General features: G+C 44.9%; 1 protein-coding gene across 1 annotated transcript in view; it reads left to right on the top strand.

The window, feature by feature from the left end:
* Positions 1–13,080: 13,080 nt before the first annotated feature.
* Positions 13,081–27,182, top strand: part of MRS2 (magnesium transporter MRS2) — a 41,906-nt gene continuing 27,804 nt past the window's right edge. The window contains 3 exon segments of the mRNA XM_033929397.1: positions 13,081–13,345; positions 16,103–16,176; positions 25,076–25,112. Of these exon segments, the coding sequence (XP_033785288.1) occupies positions 13,282–13,345; positions 16,103–16,176; positions 25,076–25,112 (175 nt within the window). The 5' untranslated portion in view covers positions 13,081–13,281.

The raw sequence follows: 27,182 nt of genomic DNA, 5'->3' as shown, positions 1-27,182 counted from the left end.
ACAGACCCTTGCGGCACTTCACTGTTTATTCACCATTGAGAAAAATGGCCATTTAACCCTACCCTCTGTTTTCTATCCGATAACCAATTCCTAATCCACAACTGAACTTTGCCACCTATCCCATTATTCTTTAATTTTCTCAGGAGCATCTCATAAGGAACTTTATCAAAAGCTTTCTGAAAATCTAGATGCACTACATCGTCCAGGCCAGTATGTCTATCTTTAAACACATTCTCAACCAAATATTCATCCAAGTTCCAAATGCCCAGAACAAGACCTTTTGGACATGGGAGGGGCCAGCATTGTGATGGACTGGCCACCCAGACATAGCAACAGAGCAGCGGGGCACCTTACAGTGCACTGCTGTGAACTTCACAAAAAGGATGCCACATAAACATCTCACCAGAACTCCCTTATAGGTTATGGTAAACACCCCCAAAACCCACTATACCCACCTGTCTACAACCCCAATAGCCCTTATGGCAGTAGAGTAGGGTTTTGGTGGGCTCACATTTTACACTATTAATGTAGTTTTTAGAGTGGCTTATGGGTCCTCCTCTCTATGGTTCACTAGCCCACCCCCCAGACAACTTAAGCCACCTCTGTGTAGCTCTACTAGGCTTTCCTATAGCAGGTGCTGATGTTCCAGAGGCAGGTATGTACTGTATTTTTCGCTCCATAAGACGCACCTGACCATAAGATGCACCCTAGATTTAGAGGAGGAAAGCAAGAAAAAAATATTCTGAAACAAATTGTGTACTAATATATACCAGGCTCTTCACCTAGCCCCCCTCACTCTCTGCCAGGCTCTGCACCCTGTACCTCCTCCCTTCCCTGTCTAACACCAGCTCTGGCAGGATACACATTTCAAATCTGGCATATTGTAATCAAAAAAACAGAAAATAAAATAATTTTTCTACCTTTTGTTGTCTGGTCATTATTCAAATCATGTTGTGATCCCAGGCTCTGGTTGTCTTCTGATAACTCACTTGCCTTCTTTCTTCTTCCCTTCCCTCCCTCCATCCCGGCAGCTGAAGTCAGGCAGCGGTCTGAGACAGGAGGCAGGAGAGGGCCAGAAGCCAAAGAGGGGCTCAACAGCCGAAAACCAGACCCTATTGTGTGTGTCAATGTAGACATACATGTCAATCTTGACATCTAGAGTGCTGCCTTTAGAAACATAGAAACATAGAAATAGACGGCAGATAAGGGCCACGGCCCATCAAGTCTGCCCACTCCAGTGACCCTCCCTATCTATCTTTGCGGATAGATCCCACATGCCTATCCCATCTGGCCTTAAAATCCGCCACACTGGTGGCCTCAATAACCTGAAGTGGAAGACTATTCCAGCGATCAACCACCCTTTCAGTGAAGAAGAACTTCCTAGTGTCACTGTGCAGTTTCCCGCCCCTGATTTTCCACGAATGTCCCCTTGTTGCCACGGGACCCTTGAAGAAGAAGATGTCTTCCTCCACCTCGATGCGGCCCGTGAGATACTTGAATGTCTCGATCATATCTCCCCTATCTCGACGTTCCTCGAGTGAGTAGAGCTGCAATTTCCCTAACCGTTCCTTGTACGGGAGCTCCTTGAGTCCCGAGACCATCCTGGTGGCCATTCTCTCGACCGATTCCAGTCTCAGCACATCCTTGCGGTAATGCGGCCTCCAGAATTGCACACAGTACTCCAGGTGCGGTCTCACCATGGATCTATACAGTGGCATAATGACTTCAGGTTTACGGCTGACGAAACTCCTGCGTATGCAACCTATGATTTGCCTTGCTTTGGATGAAGCTTGCTCTACTTGGTTTGCAGACTTCATGTCTTCCCTGACAATCACCCCTAAGTCTCTTTCTGCTTCAGTTCTTGTCAGGATCTCGCCATTTAGGGTGTAAATCTTGCATGGATTTTGGCTTCCCAGGTGCATGACTTTGCATTTTTTGGCATTGAAACTGAGTTGCCAGGACCTAGACCAGTGCTCCAGCAGAAGTAAGTCATGCACCATATCGTCCGCCATTGCTTTTTGGTCTGTTGTACTTTGCTCACTACATTGCTCAGTTTGGCATCATCGGCGAATAATGTTATTCTACCTTGGAGCCCTTCTGTCAAGTCTCTTATATAGATGTTGAACAAGATCGGGCCCAGGACGGAGCCTTGTGGCACTCCACTTATCACCTCTGACATTTCGGAGGGGGTGCCATTCACCATCACCCTCTGAAGCCTACCTCCAAGCCAGTTCCCAACCCATTTGGTCAATGTGTCTCCCAAATCTAAAGAACTCATCTTGTTCAGCAACCTGCGGTGTGGCACGCTATCAAATGCTTTGCTGAAATCCAGGTAGACGATGTCCAGGGACTCACCAACATCCAGCTTCCTCGTCACCCAGTCAAAGAAGCTGATCAGGTTGGATTGGGAGGATCTCCCCTTAGTAAATCCATGTTGGCGGGGATCCTGTAGATTCTCCTCGTCCATGATCCTATCCAATTGGTGTTTGATTAGGGTTTCCATTAGTTTGCTCACTATTGAAGTGAGACTCACTGGTCTGTAGTTTGCCATCTCCATCCTGGAGCCTTTCTTGTGTAGTGGAATGACGTTAGCCATCTTCCAGTCCATCGGGACGTTACCTGTAGTAAGGGAGAGATTGAAGAGCGCGGATAGCGGTTCCGCCAAGACATCACCCAACTCCCTGAGTACCTTAGGGTGTAGGTTGTCAGGCCCCATTGCCTTGTTGACCTTGATTTTTGACAGCTCGCAGTAGACGCTGCTGGGTGTAAATTTGAAATTACTAAACTTGAGAATGGCCAGCCTACACTGCCTGTATGCAGAACCCAGGGAGGGAGGAGGAGCTTGAACTCTGGTGCAGTCCCATCCCCCCCAATTTCCAGGAGAAGAATACCTTGCCCTTGCAGAGAAGTTTCTGACAGTTACTGCACATCAAGTAGTCAGTGCTGGAACTACCCCGGTTCATTCTGCCTTCACCGGGTGAGTCCATGCCCGCCCACCCTCCGGTCACCTCCGCAGCGAACCAGTATTGAAGGTGCTGGGTTGGGGGAGACAGACAACGGGGCATCTAATGCTGCTGGCCTCAGCGCATCGAGTGTGGGGCTGCTCCGAGTTCCTGTGTGAGTTGCCAGGGGGGACTGCACTGCACGGCTCCTCCACTTACGGGCCCAGTCTTCCGCCCTACCCCATTCCCCAGCACCGCACACAGAGCGCTCACAGTCAACAGTTCAGAGGTCTCAAGCTCTGCTCCACGCCTACGATCCAGCAAATGGCCAATCACAAGACTGAGCCACGCCCCCCGCAACTGCCCACTAGCCGCGCTTTGCTTGTTGACCACAATGCAGCCAATCTGAATGCCAGGTCCCATCCCTTAGGGTCCCAATACTGCACTATGCCTCTCTTTTCGCTAAGTGATCGTTTCACCCAATTGCCAATCAGGAGGCAGGAGCTCCTTTGTTATACCTAGAGACCCTGATCCAGAGGCAGGAGGGAGGAATGGTTTGTGATCTCACACATCCCTCTCTTATGGCTCTCGGGGGAGGGGGGACGTATATTCACTCCATAAGACACACCTTTATTTCCACCCACTTTTGTGGGGGGAAAGTGTGTCTTATTGAGTGAAAAATATGGTACGTTTTTATTTTGAAGTTTGTGGGGATACAATGAGGTCAGTGAACACGGGGAGAGTTTGTGGGGGTCTTTACTTCATCCCTGCAGTGGTTATCTGGTCACTTTGGATACCTTTTGAGCATTTATACCTGTCTTTACATCGTCTAACTCACAACGTTTTCATCTAGGCCAGGGGTCTCAAAGTCCCTCCTTGAGGGCTGCAATCCAGTCGGGTTTTCAGGATTTCCCCAATGAATATGCATGAGATCTATGTGCTTGCATTGCATTCAATGCATATTCATTGGGGGAATCCTGAAAACCCGACTGGATTGCGGCCCTCAAGGAGGGAATTTGAGATCCCTGATCTAGGCAGTCTTGTCAAACCTTCAATTATCCTTTCAGGATAACTAAGTCTAGGTAGGCCCACATCCAGCCCTAACCATTCCTTGAAAAAATGCCTCTTTCAGCTCTGCGCGCACAGTGGCATTCAGAGACCTAAAAATGTCCCTGAATTATTGGCACTTGGATGACCTGTCTTTTAGATCGTACAAGTGACGACTTGGGCGGGTTTTTGAGAATTTAAGTTTCGATTATGAGCCCCATATTCTTTGTTGACACTAAAATTGCAGAGAAGCATGGTCTCAGATCAAAAACAGATCTCTAGCTGAAAAAGCAGAAACTCAGGTCCAAACATTGCTGCACATACTAGAAAAGCATGGTCTCAGCTCACAAATATGGCTTCCTTGCAGCATGTGAAGCCGTAAAACAGGAAGAGAAACCGTGTTCTTCTTAACAGTGGTGCAATGATGTCACCAGGACTGGGGGTCTGTCAGATATGCTGGATGGTCAGATTAGCAAAGGTCAGATAATCAAGACTGTACTATATTGCCACACATTTATTTTTAATTAAAAACTTCTATACCGTTACACATGCTGATGTCCTACCAGCACATACATATGCAAAATTACTTTGGGTAGGCTGTTTTATTATGGTAAATAAACATATATATTGCCTTTATAAAATAGGTGCAAAATATGTGCCTATGAGTCTTGAAATCCTAGGTGCCCTCTATAAAGTGGCCTTCATTCCAAAAGCTATTTATGCAGGTAAATTAATTATTTACATAGTAACATAGTAAATGAAAATAGATAAAAAGGCCTGAACAGTCCATCCAGTCTGCCCATCACACTCATTATACAGTATATTCATAGTTAAATTGTCTTTTCTTTAATATTTCTGGGCAGTAGACCATGGAAGTCTGCCCGGTATTGTTTTTAGGTTCCCCCACTGCTGAAGTTGCCATTGAAGCCCACTTCAGCCTATCCTAACCATCTTGTCACTGGAGCTTCTATCAAAGCCCTCCCCAGTTCATCCTGTGGGTAAAGGTGTGTGCTGATGGTTATTTAAGGTTGTGTTGGTATCAGGACCTGTTATTTTGCTTTGGCTGGAGCTGTTCCCCAAGAAGCTGCCACCATAACTGGTTACCATGTCTAGCTAATGGTTACATCAGCCTTAGTTATCCTCTTTTATAACATGTGTGGTTAATCTATCCTTAGCTGAAGGTATGGTTCCTTTTGAATTTAAACTGGCTGTTGTCATGCCCCTCTTGAAGAAGAGTGCCAAGGCAGGCGCCTAGTCTAGTGATTTTTATCCAATTTCAAGTTCTTCCCTCAAAAGTGGAAACTGAGCACTTACCAATAATCCCCCTCCCCCTTTAACGAAACCACATTAATACTAGCTCCGACACTCATAGGAAGATTATGGCAGTATAGAGAAATAAAGTTATTATTATTATTATTATTAATACCGCCGCAGCTGGTGGTAAAAGAGCCTAACACAGCTTTGTTAAAGGGGGACAAAATAATTTGTCATCCACCATCTTGTATATTCTGTTTGGTCAGTCCCGCCATTTTTTTTTTTGTTTGTTTCTGCTTGATTTATTGTGGGAGTGCTTTGGTTTTCTTTTCCCTTTTTTTGCAAAAATTTTAAACCACTATAAAAGAAACATTTTTGCCTAGAAAAAAAAAAGTAATAACCAAATGAGCACAATATATAAAGAAGAAGAATTATTAATTTGGTTAAAAAGCTTATAGCCTGCTTATATCTAAGTGGGTTCCAACATAACGTACGTACACAATCATAAGACAGATAAGCAAAACTTTAAAACATGCATTAAAACAGTATACATTTCTTTTCAAAAACATTCCCTCCTATTCATTTTTCCATCAGTTCTTCATTTCTCAAAAAGCATAATCAAGTAATTACTAATATCATTAACCAATTACTAACATCATCTAAACTACTGAGCTAGAGCTGCTTTCTTTTAGTCAGGGATTCCTACCATGAGAGCTTAGGACATACCCATGTCAATGTCAAAATAAGTTTGCCTGTAAAGGGCAGAATGCTGATGAAAATGGTAAAGTCTACCATCCATACTCTCTTATGAGAACAAATAAGAAGCTGTAAAAGTACTGGAGAGGAGGGAGATTTTAACCCATGACTTTTGGACAATGAAATCAGTGCTTTAAACCACTGAGCTAGAGCTGCTTTCTTTTAGGCAGTTGTGATATGATACCTGAGGAGATCATACCTTAGCAGATCCCTAAGGTATGAATTTCACATGTGAGGAAGAATCACCTGACTGGAAGCTGCTGTGGCTCAATGGGTAAAAGCCTTATTTCCATCGTCCAAAGGTCATGGGTTTGAATCCCAACCAGCTCCCCCAGCACATATTCCTATTTTAATTGTTGCATTCTACCTTCCAGGTGCACCTTGATGATCTCACAATGAGGTCATCATTGTGCAGCTGGAGATGTCCATTTGCAATGAACTACAAGCCATGCTGAGGAGGTTTGTATCTCTTTTTTTCTGTTTTTAACCTTTTACAAATGAAGTTATCTATGCAATATATATATATATATATATATACACACTGGTACCTTGGATTACGAGTATAATCCGTTCCAGGAGAATGCTCGTAATCCAAAATGCTCATTTATCAAAGCAAAGTTCCCCATAGAAAATAGTGGCAACAGCAATGATTCGTTCCAGAACCCGAGGTCTGTACCTGTCGGGTGCCGGGTGCTGCAGCGCTGTCTCCTCTGTCCACCTCCTCCGTCCGTCATCCAAAGAAGAACCCCACAGTGCCGCTTCGGGGGGTTGCCTCTAATGTCCGCCAGCCGCCGGAGAACCTCACAGTACCGCTTCAGAAAGATGCCTTCTCCATCCGCCGGCCAGCCCTCCACGTCAGATGTTCCTCGCATGCTGGAGAGCCCCCACCCGAGCGCCGCCCCAACCACACACCGCGCACGACACGCACAATGCCGATGATTGACGCTGTGCGTGTCACACGCACAGGTGGGACGGCACCCGGCTGCGCAGGCCCAGATAGAGGTCCTCCAACCTGCGGAAGGCACCCAACGTGGAAGGCTGGCCGGAAGACGGAAGAGGAATCCCCTGAAGCGGTGCTTCCTGGACTGTAAGTGCTCATTTATCGGGGAAGTGCTCGGTTTGCGAGTCAAAAGTTTGCTGAGTGTTTTGCTCGTCTTGCAAAACACTCGCAAACCAGGTTACTCGCAAACCGAGGTTCCACTGTATATATATTCATGTACTTTGCTTGCTTAATGCACCTCTTTCAAGAATGAGCTCATTGCAGCACTCTGTACTGAAAAAAAAAAGGTCGTTTTTAGCAAGAAATATAAAGCTATTTTTTTCACGTGCGGTGCTTCAGTTAATGGATCTTTTCCTATAATTAGCAAATAACATTGCTGTTTGCCCACAAAAATAGAAGGTTTTGCATGCAATATCTTTGTATTCACGTGCCCTGTTTATGTGGTGCATTATTAAATGTATTTTGAGCTTAATAAAGCAAAAATAACAACCAAGAAACCTATTTAGCAGATCGCATTGGAGATGTCCAAAGTCCACCTCTGTCCAGTCCACAGAACTCGTGTCTATCTACTGCCTAAACCCCGCTCTAAAGTAGACTTCCTTACAATGCCTATAAGACCTAGTTTCACAATTGCCATGCTGTTTATTAACTCACTTTGTAGCACACTGGTTAGATCTACAGCCTTCTACCCTGATGTTGCGGGTTCAAATCCCACTCACTCCCTATCACAGAAGAAAAATAAATAGCAAGATTAAACATATTAAAAATATATATTATGGTGCCAGCATTTCACAATTATAATGAAATACAGCATAAAATCACCATTCCAATAACATCATCATAATAAAATATTATAACATTAAGGACATTGGTTGGACTTCTAACTCCCACCTAAAAAAAGATTCTCTAAAGGACATCTAAAAATATGAACATTGACTCGATGCTGTGCGCTGCTGCATAAGATTCTCTAAAGGATATCTTAATTTTGCAGAAACACACGTAGGAGGACATCCAAACGACGCCAAAATTTGAACGCACTATGCAGAATCATGGCACAAACTGGTTAATGTTTTAGTGTAGGGCTGCCCAAGTCTTGTCCTCAAGATCTACTGGCAGGCCAGGTTTTCTGGATATCCACAATGAATATGCATGAGAGAGATTTGCCTGCACTGCCTTCTTGATATGCAAATCTCTTTCATGCATATTCATTGTGGATATCCAGAAAACCTGGCCTGCCAGTAGATCTCGAGGACCGGACTTGGGCATCCCTGTTTTAGTGGTTAAACATAGGACAGTTATGCAGTTTTATTTGACCATTCAGCCTATCCAGTTAGGCACTGAATATCAGTGCCTGGATAAATGGCTAGCCACTAACCAGCGATATTCAGGAGGAGATAACCAGTTATTTCCAGCTGAATATCTGCAGTGCCTGGCTGGTTAAATAGTTTGAATACTGGCCAGATAGTTTGTTAGTGGTGAAAGTAAAGTCTCACTATTGAGCATATATCTGACTCAAACATAAGTCACAAGCAAAGTCACTCTATCTTAAATATCCTCTATTGATGTGTCCAGAAAGGATGTCAAAAGACTGTCAGATTACTACTTCCTAACCCCCTACTTGTCCTGTTTATCTGCTTGATCAGATTGTAAGCTCTACTGAGCAGGGACTATCTTGAATGATTTAATGTACAGTGCTGTATACGTCTATATAAATGATAAGTACTGTAGTAGTAGTAGTAGAAATTCCTTCATCCACTTCTGCTCTTGAATCTTCTGCCTTTCGCCTGTAAAATAAATAGAAATATTTTTGAAAAGGAGGCACAGCCTTTCTGCTATTCCAAGATTTTCCCAAATAAATGTTATGTTATATGTAGTCTTATATCCCACCAAATCCTCACAGAGCAGAGTTTTAGGTGGGTTACAAATAACGTATATGTTACAAAAGCTTATATACACAGTGGCATAGTAAGGGTGAGCGGTGCCCGGGGCGGTGGCACCCCTCCCCCACCCTCTTCCCTTTACCCCCTTTCGGCACGTGCCTCCTTCCCCCCTACCTTTTTAACTTCTCCAGAATGAGCAGCGTGCCCATATCAGTGTCGGCTCACCCTATGATGTCACTTCCTAGGCGCGGTTCCCGGAAGTGACATCAGAGAGAACACCGATGCCGACATGGGCAGCAGCTTCGCACTGGGGAAATAAAAAAGGTACGGAGGAAGGCAAGGGGTGCGCGTGCGGGAAAAGGAGAGGAGGAGGAGTGCCTCACCTTTAGGAAGACTGTGCCCAGGGTGGATCCCACCCCCCCCCCACACCCTCCTTACTACGCCACTGTGTATACGTACAGTACATGGTAAAAGTCTCTTGAAATGTCCTTTAGAGAATATGGATGGAGTCTGTGGGAAGTTCAGATCCCTCAGATTTAAATTCCTTGTCCTATTTTTAAGTTTCTCCAATCTATTGCAATACACCTTATCTTTAGCGATTGCTATTTGTATCTCTTATGTCTGTGTATCACAAACTGTGTGCTGTGGTGTGATTCTGGGTGTGCCACAAGATGCCAGGGAGGAGAAGAGGCACTGGCGCTGGCTGACTGCCTAAAGGACGTGCCTCTCGCAGCAAGAGGCATGTCCTGTATGCAGCGCGTGATGCCAGCGCCTCTCCATGTCTCTTCCCATACCGCATACCCCTATTGGACCCCTATGGAGGGCCTTCGCACATGTGTGACCATTGATGTAATTATGTCACGCATGCGCATGATGTCATCGCATCGATGTCCATGCATTTCCAGATGCCCTCGAGCCGTGGCCTGCAGTTTAGAGTGCTGTAGCTTCAGAAAGTTTGCAAGACAGTGTCTTAAGTAGATATAACTTGTTTTACTCCAGAACATTTCCTTCTAGGATATTAAAATGATTTTGAAGCCTCGCTAGAGCCCCCTTCATATTAAACACTTTACCACATACAGTTTTCTCCAGTGCCACCAGGACCGACCATATCATATCCAATGTAATAACTACAGATTTAGACAGCTTTTAAAAAAAAAGACTGGCTGATGGATCAGGCAGAACTAGAATGACATTGCCTGCACTATTCTCACCTCCACCCGCCATTAAGCAGACTCCCTTCTCATGTTGAAGCAAACCCTGCAGGAAAATGGAAGTGCTTCTAGGGCTGGGAGAAGCCGCCACTATCCCTGCAATAATCAAATCGAGGCTAGGTGTAACATTCAGGCTTTCTTCTGTAGCTGTCTCCTCTGGCTTCATTATCTCAGGCTCCCGGCTCTCAGAGCTCAACATTGCCTTAAATCAGGTTGCCTCTCCTTTGGCAGGCTCAACAAGGACTGTGCCCCCTTACAGCTCACACCAACTGCAGAATTGTCAGCTGAGTCACTGAGGAGGGTCCTTGAAGTCCTTGGTCCTCTCCTTTCACGTCACCATCCCAAAGTAATAAAAGTAAGTGGAAATGAACTCAAGAAGGATGGAGCACCTAGCAGCAGCAGCATCGTGGTCTTCCAGAACCATGTTGGATCTTGCCTAATTCTGAGGTTGCATGCTTTGTGAATTCACAATAATGAGGTTGCAGCCACGTAAATTTTGAAGTAAGCAGTCTGCCCCCTGGGTGGTGCCTGATCCTGTAACCATTAAACTACTTTTCTTTTAATATGGTAACAACACTACTTCATTTACCCCCCCCCCCCCCTCCGACCCATTTACTAAAATGTAGCGTGATAATAGTTCCAATGCTCATAGAATTCCTATGAGTGACGGAGCTGTTACTGCCGCAGCCGGTGCTAAAAACCGCACTACAGTTTAGTAAAAGGGGGGGGGGTTAATTCTTTTGAGACTTAAAAAACTTTTACACTTAGCAGAAAACTAGCCATTTAGAGGGTCTTTTACAAAACCGCGGTAGCAATGCTACAGCAGTAAATGCACTGAAAACCATAGGAATTGAATGGGCTTCAGTGTATTTATCGCAGCAGCATTGTTACTGCAACTTTGTAAAAGACTCCCTTGATGTACTCTTACCATTTTCTCAAAAATACTTAGAGAATCATCTTTCTGTATATTTTTTTAATAAACTACTAAATTTAGCTTCTAATTTTGTAAGTTTATTATCAATACTTCTACAAACTGCTTTGATATCCATGGAGGAAAGACTGCATATCAAATTAAAAAATAACTTTAACCATAACCACAAAGGGCTAGATCAGACATGGGCAACTCTGGTCCTCAAGGGCCGGAATCCAATTGGGTTTTCAGGATTTCCCCAATGAATATGCATGAGATCTATTTGCATGCACTGCTTTCAATGCATATTCATTGAGGAAATCCTGAAAACCCGATTGGATTCCGGCCCTCGAGGACTGAAGTTGCCCATGTCTGGACTAGATTCACTAAGCCCACCCATTGTGTTTGCAATCGTGTACCGATCAGATTTTCCTCTGACCCAATTCACTAACCTTGGTGCCAATCAACCTCTGATTCGATCCAATCAGCGCATCCAAATGAGGGAGAATGGCATGCAAATGTAGCCAGCAGCAATTCACTAAACATTTTCAGGCACACCGACTGGGCTGGCTGATCCAAAAACAAGCGACTGCTGAGGGCCAGTCGCTTGTGCAAAAACCCTGCTCTCTGCTGACTCTCCTGCTTGCCGCCCTGCTCTCTGCCCCGACTCTCCTGCTCTTGCTGCCCCAACTCCATGGTTTTAACACACCACAGTGCAGCCCTGCTTTAAACCTGTGGGTTAAAACCACGGCAAGTAAAAAAAAAAAAATTGCACTGAGAGGAAAATAAGCGCATGCATAGACCATTTACAGGCAAAGAAGATGGTCTGCGCATGCATCAGGATCGCTCTTCAGTGATCTGTGTGGTCAGATTGGGGCGTGCCTCCGATCGACCTAATTTGCATGTGGATGTGTTGTGAATCGGGTGCCCAGCCACCTCATGGATCAGATCGCCCACGGATCGGATTGGATCATGAGGTTAGTGCAGGGGTAGGGAACTCCGGTCCTCGAGAGCCGTATTCCAGTCGGGCTTTCAGGATTTCCCCAATGAATATGCATTGAAAGCAGTGCATGCAAATAAATCTCCTGAAAACCTGACTTGAATATGGCTCTCGAGGACCGGAGTTCCCTACCCCTGGGATAGTGAATCTAGGCCAGGGGTGGGCAACTCCGGTCCTCGAGGCCCAGAATCCAATCAGGTTTACAGGATTCCCCCAATGAATATTCATCAGGGAGATCCTGAAAACCTGACTGGATTCTGGACCTTGAGGCCAAAATGAATAAAACATTTACTACATTTGCCACTAGATGGCAGCAAGGCTCAACTAGGCTAATCACATCTTCCAAAAGGTTTTGATAGAAATAGAATCCTCCACAAATGCAACTTTAAGCAAATTCACATAAAAGCCCTACATAAAATAAACATATATCTTTGGGCACAGAAGACAGGAAGTATTTGACTGATTTGTATCCTACATGTCGTATCCTACATCTCAGGCTCCACCAGAAATTCTAATTCACTGTTTCTTTGTCAGCAGCAGATGAATCCAAAAACAAGTGGGTTACATGTACCCGCAGGTGGAGATAAAGAAAATAATTATCATTCAAAACAGCATGCCCCTTGGTTAATCAGTATGTTCTCTATCTTTGCAGGTGGTAGACACTAGACAGGTCTTCCCAGGCTCCTGATTTTAGCTGTAGCCTTTGCTCCTGTTCTGCTTTGGCTTGTTCAGTTGAGCTGGGGCAACTAAGGCTTTGGTGATGTCTAGTTTAGGGATACACCTTGGGTTACCATATGGTTCCAGAAAAAGGAGGACGGATTGAGATGTCTGGGTTTTGTTTCCATTGCTTTCAGTGGAAGTAAAACCCAGATATTTCAATTTGTCCTCTTTTTTTCTGGAGCCATATGGTAACCCTCGGTATTCTCCCCCATCCCTCATTGCCACATTTTCTACTCTCTTCTCTTCTTCCTCACCACTTGAAAAAAAAAAAAATCTCAGCTGCAGCTGATCCCACTCGTCAAACAAGGGCTTTCTGAGAGGCATCAGCATGTTTATTGTTTGGCTGTATTGGGAGGGGATGACTACTGCCTTTTGGGAAGAGAAATTGATACTCAAGCACTTTCCTGAGAGCATGAGTACACCTTTAAATTTTATTATCCCTCAGAGCTTAATGTAAGGCTATTTTCCTGCTTGCTTGTATGGTGACAGAGGCAGTTAGATGCTGCTCAAATTTTGGAAAGCGTGGAGCAGCTTCAGAGCAGTCATTCTAAGCACAGGAGCATGGAGGCCGAGGACCCCAAGAGACACAAACTGGAGTCATCTAAAGGGGACTCTGTGCTGCCTGGTATGTAATTTTCTCTTGATGGATGAGATCCTCAGGGGAAATCTAGCAGCGCACCAGGAAGCGTGAGGGGGCTTGGGCTTCCAGGGCACATCTACTTCAGTGTCAGAGCCTGATCAGGATCCAGTCAGCCTTTACAAGGGAGACTCAGATGAGGAGGAGTCTATTTGTATGCCTTTACTGTCACAGAGCAAGCCCTAGGTGCAGGATCGCATGTGGGTACGAGTGCGTAAAATACTGTGGTGGACCTCGATCAAGGGGATGATTCCATGGTCCGCTGGCTATTCAGGCCCTCAGTTCTGGTTGAGCTTATTGCACACTTTGCAGGAGTTAAACCTGGACTCCCAGCAGGTCCCCTCTGCTCTATAATGAGAGGAGTGAGAGCCCAGTCTTCCACATTTCCTATCATCCTCAGTCTGCTTCTCCTCCACGGAGGCAGAGCTGAACTCTTGACAAGGGGAGCTCAGCACTGCATGAAAAGAACAGAAAAAAAACCCCTAGCTCAGGGCAGCATCTGGAGGACCTCCAGATGCAGCTCTGTGCTCAGGGCCTTCCAAAACCTGAACAAACTGCCAGGTTTTGGAAATCCTCCTGGCAACCAGATATTCCTCTAAAAGGAGAACATGTCTGGGTTTTCCTGGATATCTGGGAACCCTAAGCATGGGGATATTACCCCTCTGTCCAGAATGACACACCTATTGCAGTAGAAAATAAATTATAGTCATAATCGCTCTTTTTCATAATTTTCCATCATTCTGATAGAAAATTCCCTGATATATATTTTTTCTGAAAAAAGTTGTATATTTGTATTACCGGTAGTAACTAGAATTTAATAAGTTATAACTGTTTGGGGGGGAAGCATAGGAGCCAACACTGTGGGTGCTTGAGCACTCCCAATATGGAACATACTCCTTGACTGTGTCGAGGGAGAGATCATTTTCATTGGATTTAGCACTCCCAATAATTTCGAAAAGTTGACACCTCTGATGGGAGGGGTTTGAGTTGAGTTTTAGTTGGAAAATAAGCCCTAGCATGATTTTTAAAGATGCTCCTAATATAAGCACTAACCCAAAAAAAGCCCTAGTTAAGATTGACCTCCAAAATGTCCCTGACACTCCCTGACTCCATCCTTGAAACTAGTGCTGCCTAATTTGCTGAACAAAAAATCAGACCCTCCAAGGATTCAAAACAAAGTTAGACAAGTTTCTGTTGAACAAGAATGTGCGCTGGTAGGGCTAGTTTCAGTTAGGGTGCTGGTCTTAGACCAGAGGGCCGCCGCGTGAGCAGACTGCTGGGCATGATGGACCACTGGTCTGACTCAGCAGTGGCAATTCTTATGTTCTTATGATTCAGCAACCCCCACACCTGCTGCTTTAGGAGGCCTCAGCGCAGAGGTATTTCTCAGTCTTACAGTGGGAGGGACGGTGGGGTTCTGTTGCACAGGGGGATGGGAGGGAGGGATAAAAAGATGCTGCACAAAGGGATGGATGAGAGGGGAGGAAACATGCTGCATGGGTGGGGTGGGGGAGAAAGGAAAGAGGAAGAATTGGGGTGGAGGAGAGGAAGGGAGAGATGATTGTTGTGCATGGAAAAAATAAGATCCCCGAAAGTAAGCCCTAGTGCGTTTTTTGGACCCCAAATTAATATGACACTGTCTTATTTTGGGGGAAACACTGTATGTCCTTTGCTGTTATGGGGATTTGTGTTTTTATTCAGATTGTATGTTTTTTTCTTTACAAATTAAAAAATACAATTTAAAAAAAGTTACAAGTTTTAATTTAAAAAAACCCAAAAAAGCACTACACCCCGGCACCGAAAAGGTTAAGAACATGCAGAAAGAAAATTTTAAAAATACTGCACCCTCGTTAAAATAAAGAAGCCAGAAGACTATCCCTCAGCGTGCGGAAATTATGCTATTTATTTTGGAAGTCCACAAACTATGAATAGCATAGCCCAGCTGACTTGCAGCTCCTCCTACACCAAATCAGCACCGCCTTTTCCTCACTATATTCGCACGCTGCGCGAGTACGTCACGAGCCGGCGACTCTGACGCATGACGTGCCCGGCTTTTTCCTCTGCTGACATGCACGCCGCGCGCCTGCTGAGTCTCTGCTGGACTTGTGCTTCTTCGCCGCTGGTTGCAAGTTGCAGAGGATGGCGGTATATTTCCGCAGCCGCCTGGGATTCCAAGCTGCTAGCCACCGCTGGAGCGCGGCCGGACCTGGGGTTGCGCCTGACTAGTAAGTGTCTAGTGCGATACCAGTGCTCAATGTTGCACCTCTTACTTTTCCTCCAGGTGTGCAGAAGCCCTCGGGAGTTGTCAAGAACAGTGGGGTGGTGGTAAGGAGAAGGGGTCAATATGTTTGTGCTGCACGGTGCAAGCTATCAGTAACAGGATATTCCTAGTTACCCATCATCCCCAAAGCTAAACAGCGAAATTGATAGTGAGAAACATATATGCCTGAAGATTACATAGGCATGTACACTGTGGTAATAAGTGATGCTTCATGTATTAGTTTTAAAATGTTGTTAAACTGATGTGGATTGAATTTCTGTCTTTTTGAAAAATAATTTTTCACCATTGTGACTATTTGGGGGAGATAGTCCTTGATCGCTTGTCATTTAGGTGTCACAACGTGGACCTGTTCCTATCATACCAGTACCCTTTTTGTCCGTGAAATTTTTTAGCTATGTGTTGTTGGTAAATAAATTTTGTATGATGCTTTGGGTGGAGTAACTAAGCACCTTCATTCTCTCTAGGGGAGATGTATCGCTTCACCACTACAGATGCTTCCCAAGCCACATTATCTAGTGTTGTGCCTGTGTTTGCTGTGGTGAGTGGGCTGTTTATTAGTTTTTGCATATTTGTAAAAGTTGATACAAGTAGCATTAATACAGTTCATTTTTCGAAGTCTTATTTTCTTTGTTTCTCTCAATATGGGATTAGGAAAATGGATTTAATTAAAAAGACATAAACAGATTGAACTGCTCATAGATTATCCAAAAGTGTGATTGATGCTTTCAAGGCCAGTGTATGGGTATCGGGTGCCACAGGCAAACCTTGAACTTTACTCCTTGTCTCCTAATTAATTGTCAAGTCTATAATGCCTTTTCCCTTCTTCCCTGAGATTTTTATCATAAAAGTCATGATTATCCCATTGTTGTACAATCTTAAGCAAAAAAAAAATCACTCCTTTTTTTAAGAGCATAAACCTAGCCATACTGAGATTGATCAAAGGACCATCATGCCCAATATCCTCTTTCCAACAATGGTCATTCTGTTTTTATCTACTCAGGAGTCCTTATGCTAGGTGATCAATCTGTTTCCGCGAACTGGGTTTTACAGAAGTGTGATACAACTTTCAGCCCCTTCTACATTGCCAGTGGAGCAGGGCCGGATTTAGATGAAAAGAGGCCCTAGGCTATTCCACTTATGAGGCCCTTTCACCTCCCATTTTTAAGTTTGTAAATTACATGAGAGATAATAAAATACATCATTACTGTGATATATATCAATATGTTAAATGAAACATGTTGTTATTGGTACTAACCTTTATAAAAAATGTGACACGGATAATAAATAAAAAAAAAGTCGAGAACACTTATTTGGACATTTATTCTCAGCACCATATATAGTACTTGTAACAATAACTAATCAAACATAACACACAACATTGCCCCTTCCTATGTCCATAGTGCCTCACCCCCCTCCGATGCCCGCCTGCCTCCCATCCCTCTTCCACTGAAACCCCCACCCCACCCCGATGCCATCCTGCCTGCCTGCCTTCCATTGAACCCCCCCACCCCCCTCCGATGCCAGCCTGCCTGCCTTCCATCCCCTTCCACTGAAACACCCCACCCCACCCCACCCCCGATGCCAGTCTGGGCCACCCTGTCCTGACGGATCCACATTTTGCCTCTCTCCCCGCGGGGCTGGGCTTTGCCCAGCTGTTTCCGGACTGACGTCTTTCCCTCCCCGATCCTCCTCCCAGGGCGAGAAAAAGAAAGGGAGAAGCCGAGTTGGCGCCCCGTTGCGGCCGGAGCTGGTTCCGATCCCAAAGCGTAGAATTTCTCCTTATTTTCGGTTCAGTGTTTTAGTGTTCACTGTTTTTAGAATAGTGTAATTTTAATTTTGATAACAATTTGAATGTAGGCCCCTCTTGATCTTGAGGCCCTAGGCTGAAGCCTAGTTAGCCTATAGGAAAATCCGGCCCTGCAGTGGAGTATAGTGTGCCCTTCAATTTTTCCTTCTGCGAGGGAAATGTACTTTCCGATCTGCTCTGCTTAGTTTTTTCTTATTTTTGGCTTTAAGTACACTTTTTCTGAAGCTTTGGTGCCCTAAGCCCCATATTTGAGGATTCTCTACCTAGGAAAAGGCATAGATTCTGCAGGTACGGACTGCAGCTCACAGGGCAAACCTTCAGGTGGATGTGTGGAGCCAGCCTGCTGTGTGCTACTCCATTCCCCTGGGAGCCAGCTCGCCTTCTGAATTTTTCAGTGGCTTGAGCAGAGGCTGTGGGCACTAGTGCTGCCCAATTCAGGAAAAAAGAATTCGATTAGATTCAGCCTACTGAATTGGTTTTTCGATTTGATTCGATTTTCCTGCCCAATTGGGTGTTTTGGGTTTTTTTTCCAAACATCCTGGTGCCTTCCCGAGGGGGAAGGGGGGGCACGCGCAGTCCTTTGGGGGGTGGGATGCAATTCGATGCTATGTCCTTTGGGGAGGCCAGAGGGGAAGCCGACAGCAGCACTTCCTGACTGACTGACCCTTCCTCCTGCCCTCTAAAGCAGAAGCGGCAGCGCTGCCACTCCTGCTTTAGGGGGTGAGGGGGGAGGGTCTGAATCGGGAAGCCAATTTTTTAAAAAATTTAAATCGATTCAAATTGATTCACCCAAAGTGAATCGGTGAACCGATTCGAATCGTGAAACGGGCAGCACTAGAGGACACCCTGTGTAAGAACTCTCGGAGTATCAGGGAGCCATCTGCATAATTTGCTCCCCCCCCTCCCATCCTATCATGCTTTGAGGTTCTGTTGGGGTGGAGGCCTCAGACAGGGTTGGTCCAACTGGCAGTCCAAAGATGTCTTAGTTTGGAATCATTCTTGGATGTTTCTGAGGCAGAAAGTCCTTTCCATCTCTTCTGGCTACAGAGAAAGCTTACAGGCAGGTACTTCATAGGACTGTAAGTATAGCCCCATTATTTCCTAAGGGATTTTAAATGATCTTTTTTTTCTGAAGCCTCTATCTGCCTCAATGCCCCTCAATTTTTACAAAAATCAACAGGGATGGACTCCTCAGGGTGTGCAATATCGTGTGAAATTTGCACCAGATGACCAGCGGAGTGGGTGTCCAAGTACTATATGCCACAGCACATGCGAGGGAGGGGCGGGAGCCTCGAGCTTAGCTCCATCTGGGTCCTCCAGGGCTGAGGAACCGCTGTGGGTCTGAGAAATGGGTAAAAAATCTCATCCAGAGCTTGAATTTTATGAAGTTGTGATGTGCAGGCGCTTGGAGTCCGTGGAACCCATGAAAGCCCAGTCAGAAATTCTGTAGGGTTCATTTATCTCCCCTGCACAAGGCTTCTCCCCTGATTTTGTAAATCTCATGTGGATAGCATATTAAATGAAACCAAGACAGGTGTCACATCCTATGAGTACTCCATCATTAGTCCAGGGAGTGTCTTCGCTTCCTGTAATTGCTTCTCAAATAAGCAAGCCAGCCCCCAGCTCCACTGACAATTCGGAGACAGACTGGTAAGATTGGAGATCACTCCATGCTACTTTTATCTCAGGGCTTGGAGACAGTCCTGGAAGACTCCAGTTCCCTGTTGAGGGTTGGTAGCCAAGATGCCTCTCTGACACTTGACCAGTGAGATGACCCTCTGATCCAATGGCTCTTCAAGTTGGTCTCTGTCCATCAGTGACGCGGCAGAGGGAAGGCCGTAACGGAGCAGCTCAGGAAAAGCCTGTTCACCGCACTTCCTCCGCCAAGTTCCAAGCCGGTCACCACCACCGCTGCTTCTACTTTTGGAGGCCTTGAGGTATGTCAAGAGTCACGGAATCGGTGAGTCTGTTTTTTGGGGGGGGTTTTTTTTTTTAGAAAGTGAATCAATTCACTGAGGTGAATCGATGAATCAATTCAAATCAGCCAATCGGGCAGCACTAGTAAGCACTATCTTTGCTTACCGCACGCTTAGGTATCCCATGGTAGTTTTGGGATCTGCCTGTGCTTCCCACTTGCTAAATAATTATTTTTTTAGCATTGGGGGCAGAGGGTAGGTGTGCCCAGTGCTAATCAATTAGTGTAGTTATTTTGCTGCGCTTTAACCGATTAGCAGGTAGTTAGCACGGTTAGTATACGGCCTAGAAAATAGGTACTGATAAGGGCTTCCACACTAATTGGAAAATTAGTGAGTGGCCATTAATTGAGGGAATTGAAAATGTAGCCATTTTACAGCCACACTACCGTGCGTCAAACCGCCTGCCGCCTCCATTGATGAGGCGTTAGGATTTTAGGCTGCCGCGAGGGTTAGCGCGTGATAAAATGTCCGACGCGCTAACCCCCCATAGCGCGCCTTGATAAAAGGAGCCCTAAAAGTGGCCTCTGCACGTGGTATACCCATGTGCTAGTCACAGTGCAGGCCACTTTTTGGCCCCTAAATGTTAGTCTATATTTTATATGGAATAAAAAAAAAAATGCAAAAAATATATACAACCGTTTGGACAATCTATAATTGGCTAACAATCTAGATCCCTCGGGGGGAATGTTTGAACTAGGGAAAGTGCAAAATAATGACAAAAGTGCAAATGTTTGACTTGGATTTATATGGGATTTTGATTAGATTGATAATATTAAATAGGACTAAATGATGTATGGGGCAGTTCTCATTTAGACTTATGTCTGGTGAGGGTCATCTATGAGTTACTGCCTGAGCCCACAATCCCTCGCTTGCATGCTAAGGGCTCATACTGATGTCCTTTATTATTCAAAGAACTTTTGTAATTATTTTGCACTTTCCCTAGTTCAAACATTCCCCTTCCCCCCCCCCCCCCCCGAGGGATCTAGATTGTTAGCCAATTATAGATTGGATTAAAAAAACAACCCATTATACTTAGCATATTTTTTTGTCAATTTATATCTCAACAAACAGGGCTCTTTGTACTTTGGTGCATTTACCGTGGCAGCATCGCTACCGTGGCTTTATGAAAGGGACCTTTAGTCTTGATATAGTAGTCAAGTTTCATTATAATATACTGCTTCAGGGAATTAAACGAAGCTGTCAAAACAGTACTGCAACTAATGAACCGTTTATGAAATGGCACATCTTCAGTCTGATGCTGCCAGCAGGCCAGCCATATTGTTAATGATTAGCTCTAGGAAAAATAGTGTTTCTCAACTTCAAGCCAAGTACCCCCTAAGTCTAAGAAATTTCAACCAAGTAACCCCACCCAAGCTCCGCCCCATAATAACAGTGCTAATTGTAATGCAATTTCTTCCATTCATTTTTCATATACACACAATATAATCTTATTGTGTCACCCCCTCCTCCTTGAAAGCCTGCCTGCCTGCCCGCCCGCCCCACCCCGAAGGACCGCTCGCCCCTGGCCTCCCCGCACCACTATGAAGCAGCACTACCTATGCTCCCGGCCTTGCCATTCAGTCCCCCACCACCACCCCCGAAGGACCGCTCGCCCCACTGACCTTCCTGCACCACCTATGAAGCAGCCGCAGCAGGATCCCGACGTCAGCGATCTCTGCGCTGCTTAGGCGCTGCTTCCTGCGCCGCGGTCCCGCCCCTCCTCTGACTTCAGAAAAGGCACTTATGAGCAATGACTTCTGTAGTATTAAATACACTGAAACTGAAAATATTCATCTGAGCCAAAAAATGAATTTAAGATACACTCTGTGACTTCACTGTCGCTTTCATTTAAAATTGTGTGATAGCCTAATATATACATGGCATGACATTAGAATCAAGTTGCTTGACCCATTTATTGAAATGTCAAATGCCCTACACATTGCTGGTGAAAATACCATTTCAGGTTTAAAATGAAATATTTGGGATACCTATATGAGGTCAATGAGGCTCTCTTAGATGGCACTGCCTTACTCTTATTTCCTCAAAATTAGCTTGGATGGATTATAATGCAAGATCTAAAATTGTTCTCTTTACGAAAGGAACAATTAGTTCCCGCTTCCCTCCACTTCCACAATTTGTTCAATCCTGAACCTCTAAAGGGTTTCATATCTATGGCTTACCTCACTCCAATCGGCAGCCAAAGGGACTGTCAGATTCCCAGCTCTCATATTCTGGATCTGTGCTTTGATTTGTGCCTTCATAGAGTGCGTAAATCTTGTGACATCAACATATACATCATAAATGCTACAAATAGAACACAAAAAAATGATGTCAGATACAGACCATTTGGCCTATCCAGTCTGTCCATCCATATCATCTACTATTCCTTCCTCTCCCTTAGAGATCCTGTGTATTTGTCCCAGACTTTCTTTAATTCAGAATCAATTTTCATCTCTGCTGAAGCAGTACAGTAATATAAAATGTGGTACCGATTGTTGAGATGTATCATCAGAATGAAATTATCTAGTTAGCTCATAAGCATCGGTTTATATTTTAAATTCATATACAGTGTTAAAATCTGGGGTGGGGCTCTGACTGTGAGGTCTTGGACCAGCAATTATGCTGTATGAGCTACTTTAGCAGTAAAAATGAATGCTGCATCACCGTTCATGGTTCCAAAAATCTAGTTAATCTTAGTTCACGTTCGTTTATAGACAGAAAAGACCCACTGCAGTTTCAGTATATGAATGTTTTTGAGTCGGTTTTCTGGTATCCTGTCATGGATTTTGCCAGCGAAGGAAGGCCACGGAATCCAATTCAGAATTCAGCAGACACTTCTATCTGGGAAACAGTCATTGTGATTCTATTAGTTAGGTTCTATCGACCCGTGTTCAAGTCCTAGTGACTTGATAAATTACAGATCTAAAAAAAGATTGCTTTTGTGCTAGTTCGGTAAAGTCCTCCAGGGTTATCCCCATAGTTGTTTTCAATATGTCCAGCTAATTGCAGGTTGCCCTCTTCGTCTGGTTCCTTTGATCTTCCCAGTGAGAACAGAATATGACAACACGGATTGATTTTCAATAAAACGTGGAGACAGGCAAGGACGCATCTTTTCACCTTACCTGTTCAACCTGCGTACCTCTGAAATCCCTGGTGGGCCAGAGCAGGAACAGTCTTTCGTTCAGCTAGCAGCTCGGCACAGGGCAGGAGCGCAGGGGAGGATCTCTCTTGTCCCGGCCCACTTCTGGAGCACCAGGGATTTTGAAGTTACACAGGGGAGGCATGCATGGCATGAGGAGGAAGGAAGAATGGACAGTGTACAAGGCAGGGTGGGAGGAGGAACAAGGTGCAGAGCCTGGCAGGGCACTTGAATATTACCCCCCCCCCCAAGTTTATATTCGAGTCAACCGTTTTCCCTCCTTTTTGGAGGGAAAAAGTTACCTCTGTTTATATTCGGGTCTGCATATATTCGAATATACATGGTAGTTCTTTTTTAAAAATACAGATTTGGATACCCATTAATGGACCTATTTTCAGACTATCCTTAAGAACATAAGAATAGCCTCACTGGGTCAGACCAATGGTCCATCAGGCTCAGTAGCTCGTTCCCACAGTGGCCAATCTAGGTTACCAGTACCTGGCTAAAACCCAAGGTGTTGCAATATTCCATGCTATCGATTAGAGAATGACACAGGGACCGTGTACCACGGTAAACTGTGGTCACCTTAGTGAATCCGCAGGAATGGAGACATTTGCAACTTGTTCCCATTCCTGCGGTAAACCAGATCTTTGACCACCCCATGGGAGCAGTGAAAAGTCTTGCTCCTGTGGTAAAAAAAAAATTGTGCCTGTTTCAGACTCGGCATTTCCTCCCCAGCTCCTCTTGCGCCTATTTTACCTTCAGGAGCCAGCCATGCCACGATGAAGACAGAAGGAACCCAAAACCAAAGCCTGAGACCAATGTGATTTGAAAAATAAAATTACCATACAACAAAAGGTAGAAAAAAAAATAAATTTTACTCAGAGGGTGGTGGATACATGGAACGCGCTTCCAGAGGCTGTTGTAGACAAGAAAACATTAAATGGTTTCAAAGAAGGTTTGGATAGATTCCTAGAAGAAAAAGGGATTGGGGGGTATAGATAGGTATAGACCATTGCTCAGGCAATGGGCCTGATGGGCCGCCGCGGGTGCGGACCGCTGAGCAGGATGGACCTATGGTCTGCCTCAGCGGAGGCAACTTCTTATGTTCTTATGTTCTTATTTTGTGATTAGAATATTTCAGATTTGAAATATGTATCCTGCTAGAGCTGGTATTAGACATAACTGGGGACTGCAAAGCCCAGGCTGTGCTTCTTTAGCTTCCAGCTGGCTTAGGGCTCTCTCTCTGACCAGGGGGCAGTTGCTCTAGTTGCTCTCCCCTAACACTATTCCTGCCATGTGTGACTGAAGTATTCTGTTAGCTTGATTTTTCTGTGTAGCATTCTGTAGTAATTTGCTTTGTTCAGTTTTCACAATAGTGAAGGGGATATTTGTGAAAGGGAGGGGAGACAGAGGTTTTGTTGATCCTTTGTATTATTTGTGTTTATAAAATGAAAATTGTACAGAATATTGTCTCTTTTTATACTTTAATAAAAATAAGTTCAGTATAAAATCATAACTATTCGAGGCTTGTGGGACGGGGACTGAGCTCGTGGGGATGGGGCAGGGAAGGGGACTGAGCTCACGGGGACGGGATGGGGATGAGCTTATGGGGATGGGATGGGATGGGATGGGAATGGTGATAAATTTTTTTTCCCCATGTCATTCTCTACTACCAATCCAGGGCAAGCAGTGGCTTCCCCCTTGTCTTTCTCAATAACAGACTATGGACTTTTCCTCCAGGAACTTGTCCAAACCTTTCTTAAACCAGCTACGCCATCCGCTCTTATCACATCCTCTGTCAACGCATTCCAGAGCTTAACTATTCTTCAAGTGATAATTTTTTTCCTCCAATTGGGTTTTAAAAGTATTTCTCTGTAACTTCATCGAGTGTCCCCTATGCATGAGAGAAATTTGCATGCTTTGCATCCTTGGTATGCAAATGTCTCATGCATATTCATTATAGATATCCTGAAAACGTAGCCTGCCTGTGGACCTCAAGGACCAAAATTAAGTAGCTTTGTCATATATAAGAGGATTGTCTAAAACCATATGGAATAAAGGCACGGATTCTTGAACAGGCACAGATTTTTTTTCTTTTTGGTGCCGGTAGGTGCTCAAACTCAGTTAAAAATGCAGTTCAAATTTCCTTTTTTACCGACTTTCAAGGCGCTTACTGTTGCCTAAAAAAATCTGTACTGGAATTGCACCTACATAGGTGCTTTAGGCCGCCGAATGCCACTGTCTTCTTATTTGTGACTCTGTATAGCGTTGCGTATGTCTGGTAATGCTATAGAAATAATTAATAGTAGTAGTAGCATCTTTCCTGCAGGTGCAGTTCCGTACCCGGCACCATCGCGTGATTGACACATGATCGGCGGCCGACGACGGCTGCGCCGGTTACAGAATCCGGCGCAAAATGAATACATTTCTAGCTTGTTCATTTGTGTGTGCTTGAAGAGGCTGTTACCAGATTTCTAGTAACATACTGCTACTTGTTTTCTTCCATTGTTAGATGAAATTTGACCAAGAAGGGAAGATAAGTTATTTCGGTGAGTACAATTAAGGCTTTTCTTTTGACATTTTTTTTTGAGTCAAAGAAATTTTATTAGCATTTTATATACCGTATTTGCCGGCGTATAAGACGACTGGGCGTATAAGACGACCCCCCAACTTTTACAGTTAAAATATAGAGTTTGTTATATACTCGCCGTATAAGACTACCCCTTCTTCCGCACACCTTCTGCACAACCTTCTGCCTGCCTGTCCCCCCCTTGAAGGCCTGCACCCCCCCCGAAGGCCTGCACCCCCCCCGAAGGCCTGTCCCCCCCCTTGTAGGCCTGTCCCCCCCTTATAGGCCTGTCTCCCCCTTGAAGGCCTGTCCCCCCTTGAAGGCCTGCCTGCCTGCCTGTCACCCCCTCCCCCTTGAAAGCCTGCCTGCCTGCCCGCCCGCCCCACCCTGAAGGCCTGATGCCCCGACCCACCCCGAAGGACCGCTCGCCCCCCTGGCCTCCCCGCACCACCTATGAAGCAGCCGCAGCAGGATCGCGAAGTCAGCGTCAGCGATCCCTGCGTTGCTTCCTGTTCCACGGTCCCGCCCCTCCTCTGACGTCAGAGGAGGGGCGGGATCGCTGACGCTGACTTCGCGATCCTGCTGCGGACTGCTTCACAGGTGGTGCAGGAAGGTCAGTGGGGCGAGCGGTCCTTCGGGGGTGGGGGGGGATTGAACGGCAAGGCCGGGAGCACCCCCTTAGGGCTGGCACCCGGGGCGCACCGCCCCCTCTGCCCCCCCCCTTGGTACGCCACTGCATGTAAACAGTACCCGGCGTATAAGACGACCCCCGACTTTGGGGAGGATTTTAAGGTACTGAAAAGTCATCTTATACGCCGGCAAATACGGTACATAAATACAGGGGGGAAAAAATTAAAATTATTAAGTAATAAACAATAACCCCCTCCTCCCCCTTTTCCCTCACATAGCAAATAGAATAAAACCTTTGAAACAAATTGTGGCATAAATTTTGTCATATATGACGATATTTTGTAAGAGAAGACCATTTTGCAATATACTGTAAAGATAGCTTTTTTTTTTTCTTTTCTAAATACAACTCTGATCTATACATGGAGCATAAAATATTCCACCACTTTAAGTAATTAACTAATGGCTTCTTTTACAAAGCTGCGCTAGTGACCCCGAAGCCCATAGAGATTTAAAGGGCTTCGGGGCTGTTGCCATGCAGCAGCTTCTAGTGTGGCTTTGTAAAAGAGGCCGTAAATTACATTACATTACATTAGGGATTTCTATTCCGCCTGTGCCTTGCGGTTCTAGGCGGATTACAATAAAGAAGATATCTGGGCATTTCCAGTAGAATTACAGGAGAAGAGTTAATTACAGGTAATAGTGAAGAATTACAGTACATTCAATATCACAGGAGATGTTACATAGCAACTGAGTCAATTTACAACTGGTGGAGAATAAAGAATTACAATATATTCTAGATTACAAAAGATGTTACATGAGCTGAGTCAAGTTTCTTCGGGTGGAGAGTAGCATCATATGCCTATAAGCGGAGGTGTATTTATTGTTTTGATGATTGCATGATGTTGGTTAATTAATGTTGATGATATGGACAGTAGGGGTGTTTAGTTTGGGTTGGATAAAGAGATTCTATTCCCAAAGGAATTGATTGGGAACTCATTAGATGGCGGTTTAGATTGATGGGAGATATTTTTTGAACAGTAGTGTTTTTATTTCTTTTCGGAACTCTTTTATGTCTGTAATTTCGATCAATAATTTTGAGATGTCGGAGTCAATATTAGCTGCCTGTGTCCCTAGTAGGTTGTCATAAAGTTTCTTACGTCGAGTACCATTGAGAGGAGGGTAGGTGAAAATGTTCTGTGTTCTCCTTCTTCTGGATAAGAGATAGTAGTGAAAACGGTTGTTTAGGTAGCTGGGTGCCGCGCCGTGGGTTACTTTGAATAGGAGACAGTAGAGTTTGAATTGTGTTCTTGCTTTTATTGGTAGCCAGTGAGATTCTAAGTATGCTTTGGTAATGTGGTCGTATTTGCTGAGTGAGTATATGAGTCTGAGGGCTGTGTTCTGGACGGTCTGTAGTTTTTTT

This window comes from Geotrypetes seraphini, chromosome 2 (assembly GCF_902459505.1).
Source record: "Geotrypetes seraphini chromosome 2, aGeoSer1.1, whole genome shotgun sequence".
NCBI lineage: Eukaryota > Metazoa > Chordata > Amphibia > Gymnophiona > Dermophiidae > Geotrypetes > Geotrypetes seraphini.
Note: the sequence above shows the minus strand (reverse complement) of the source record. Positions and strands in the feature narration are given on the sequence as shown.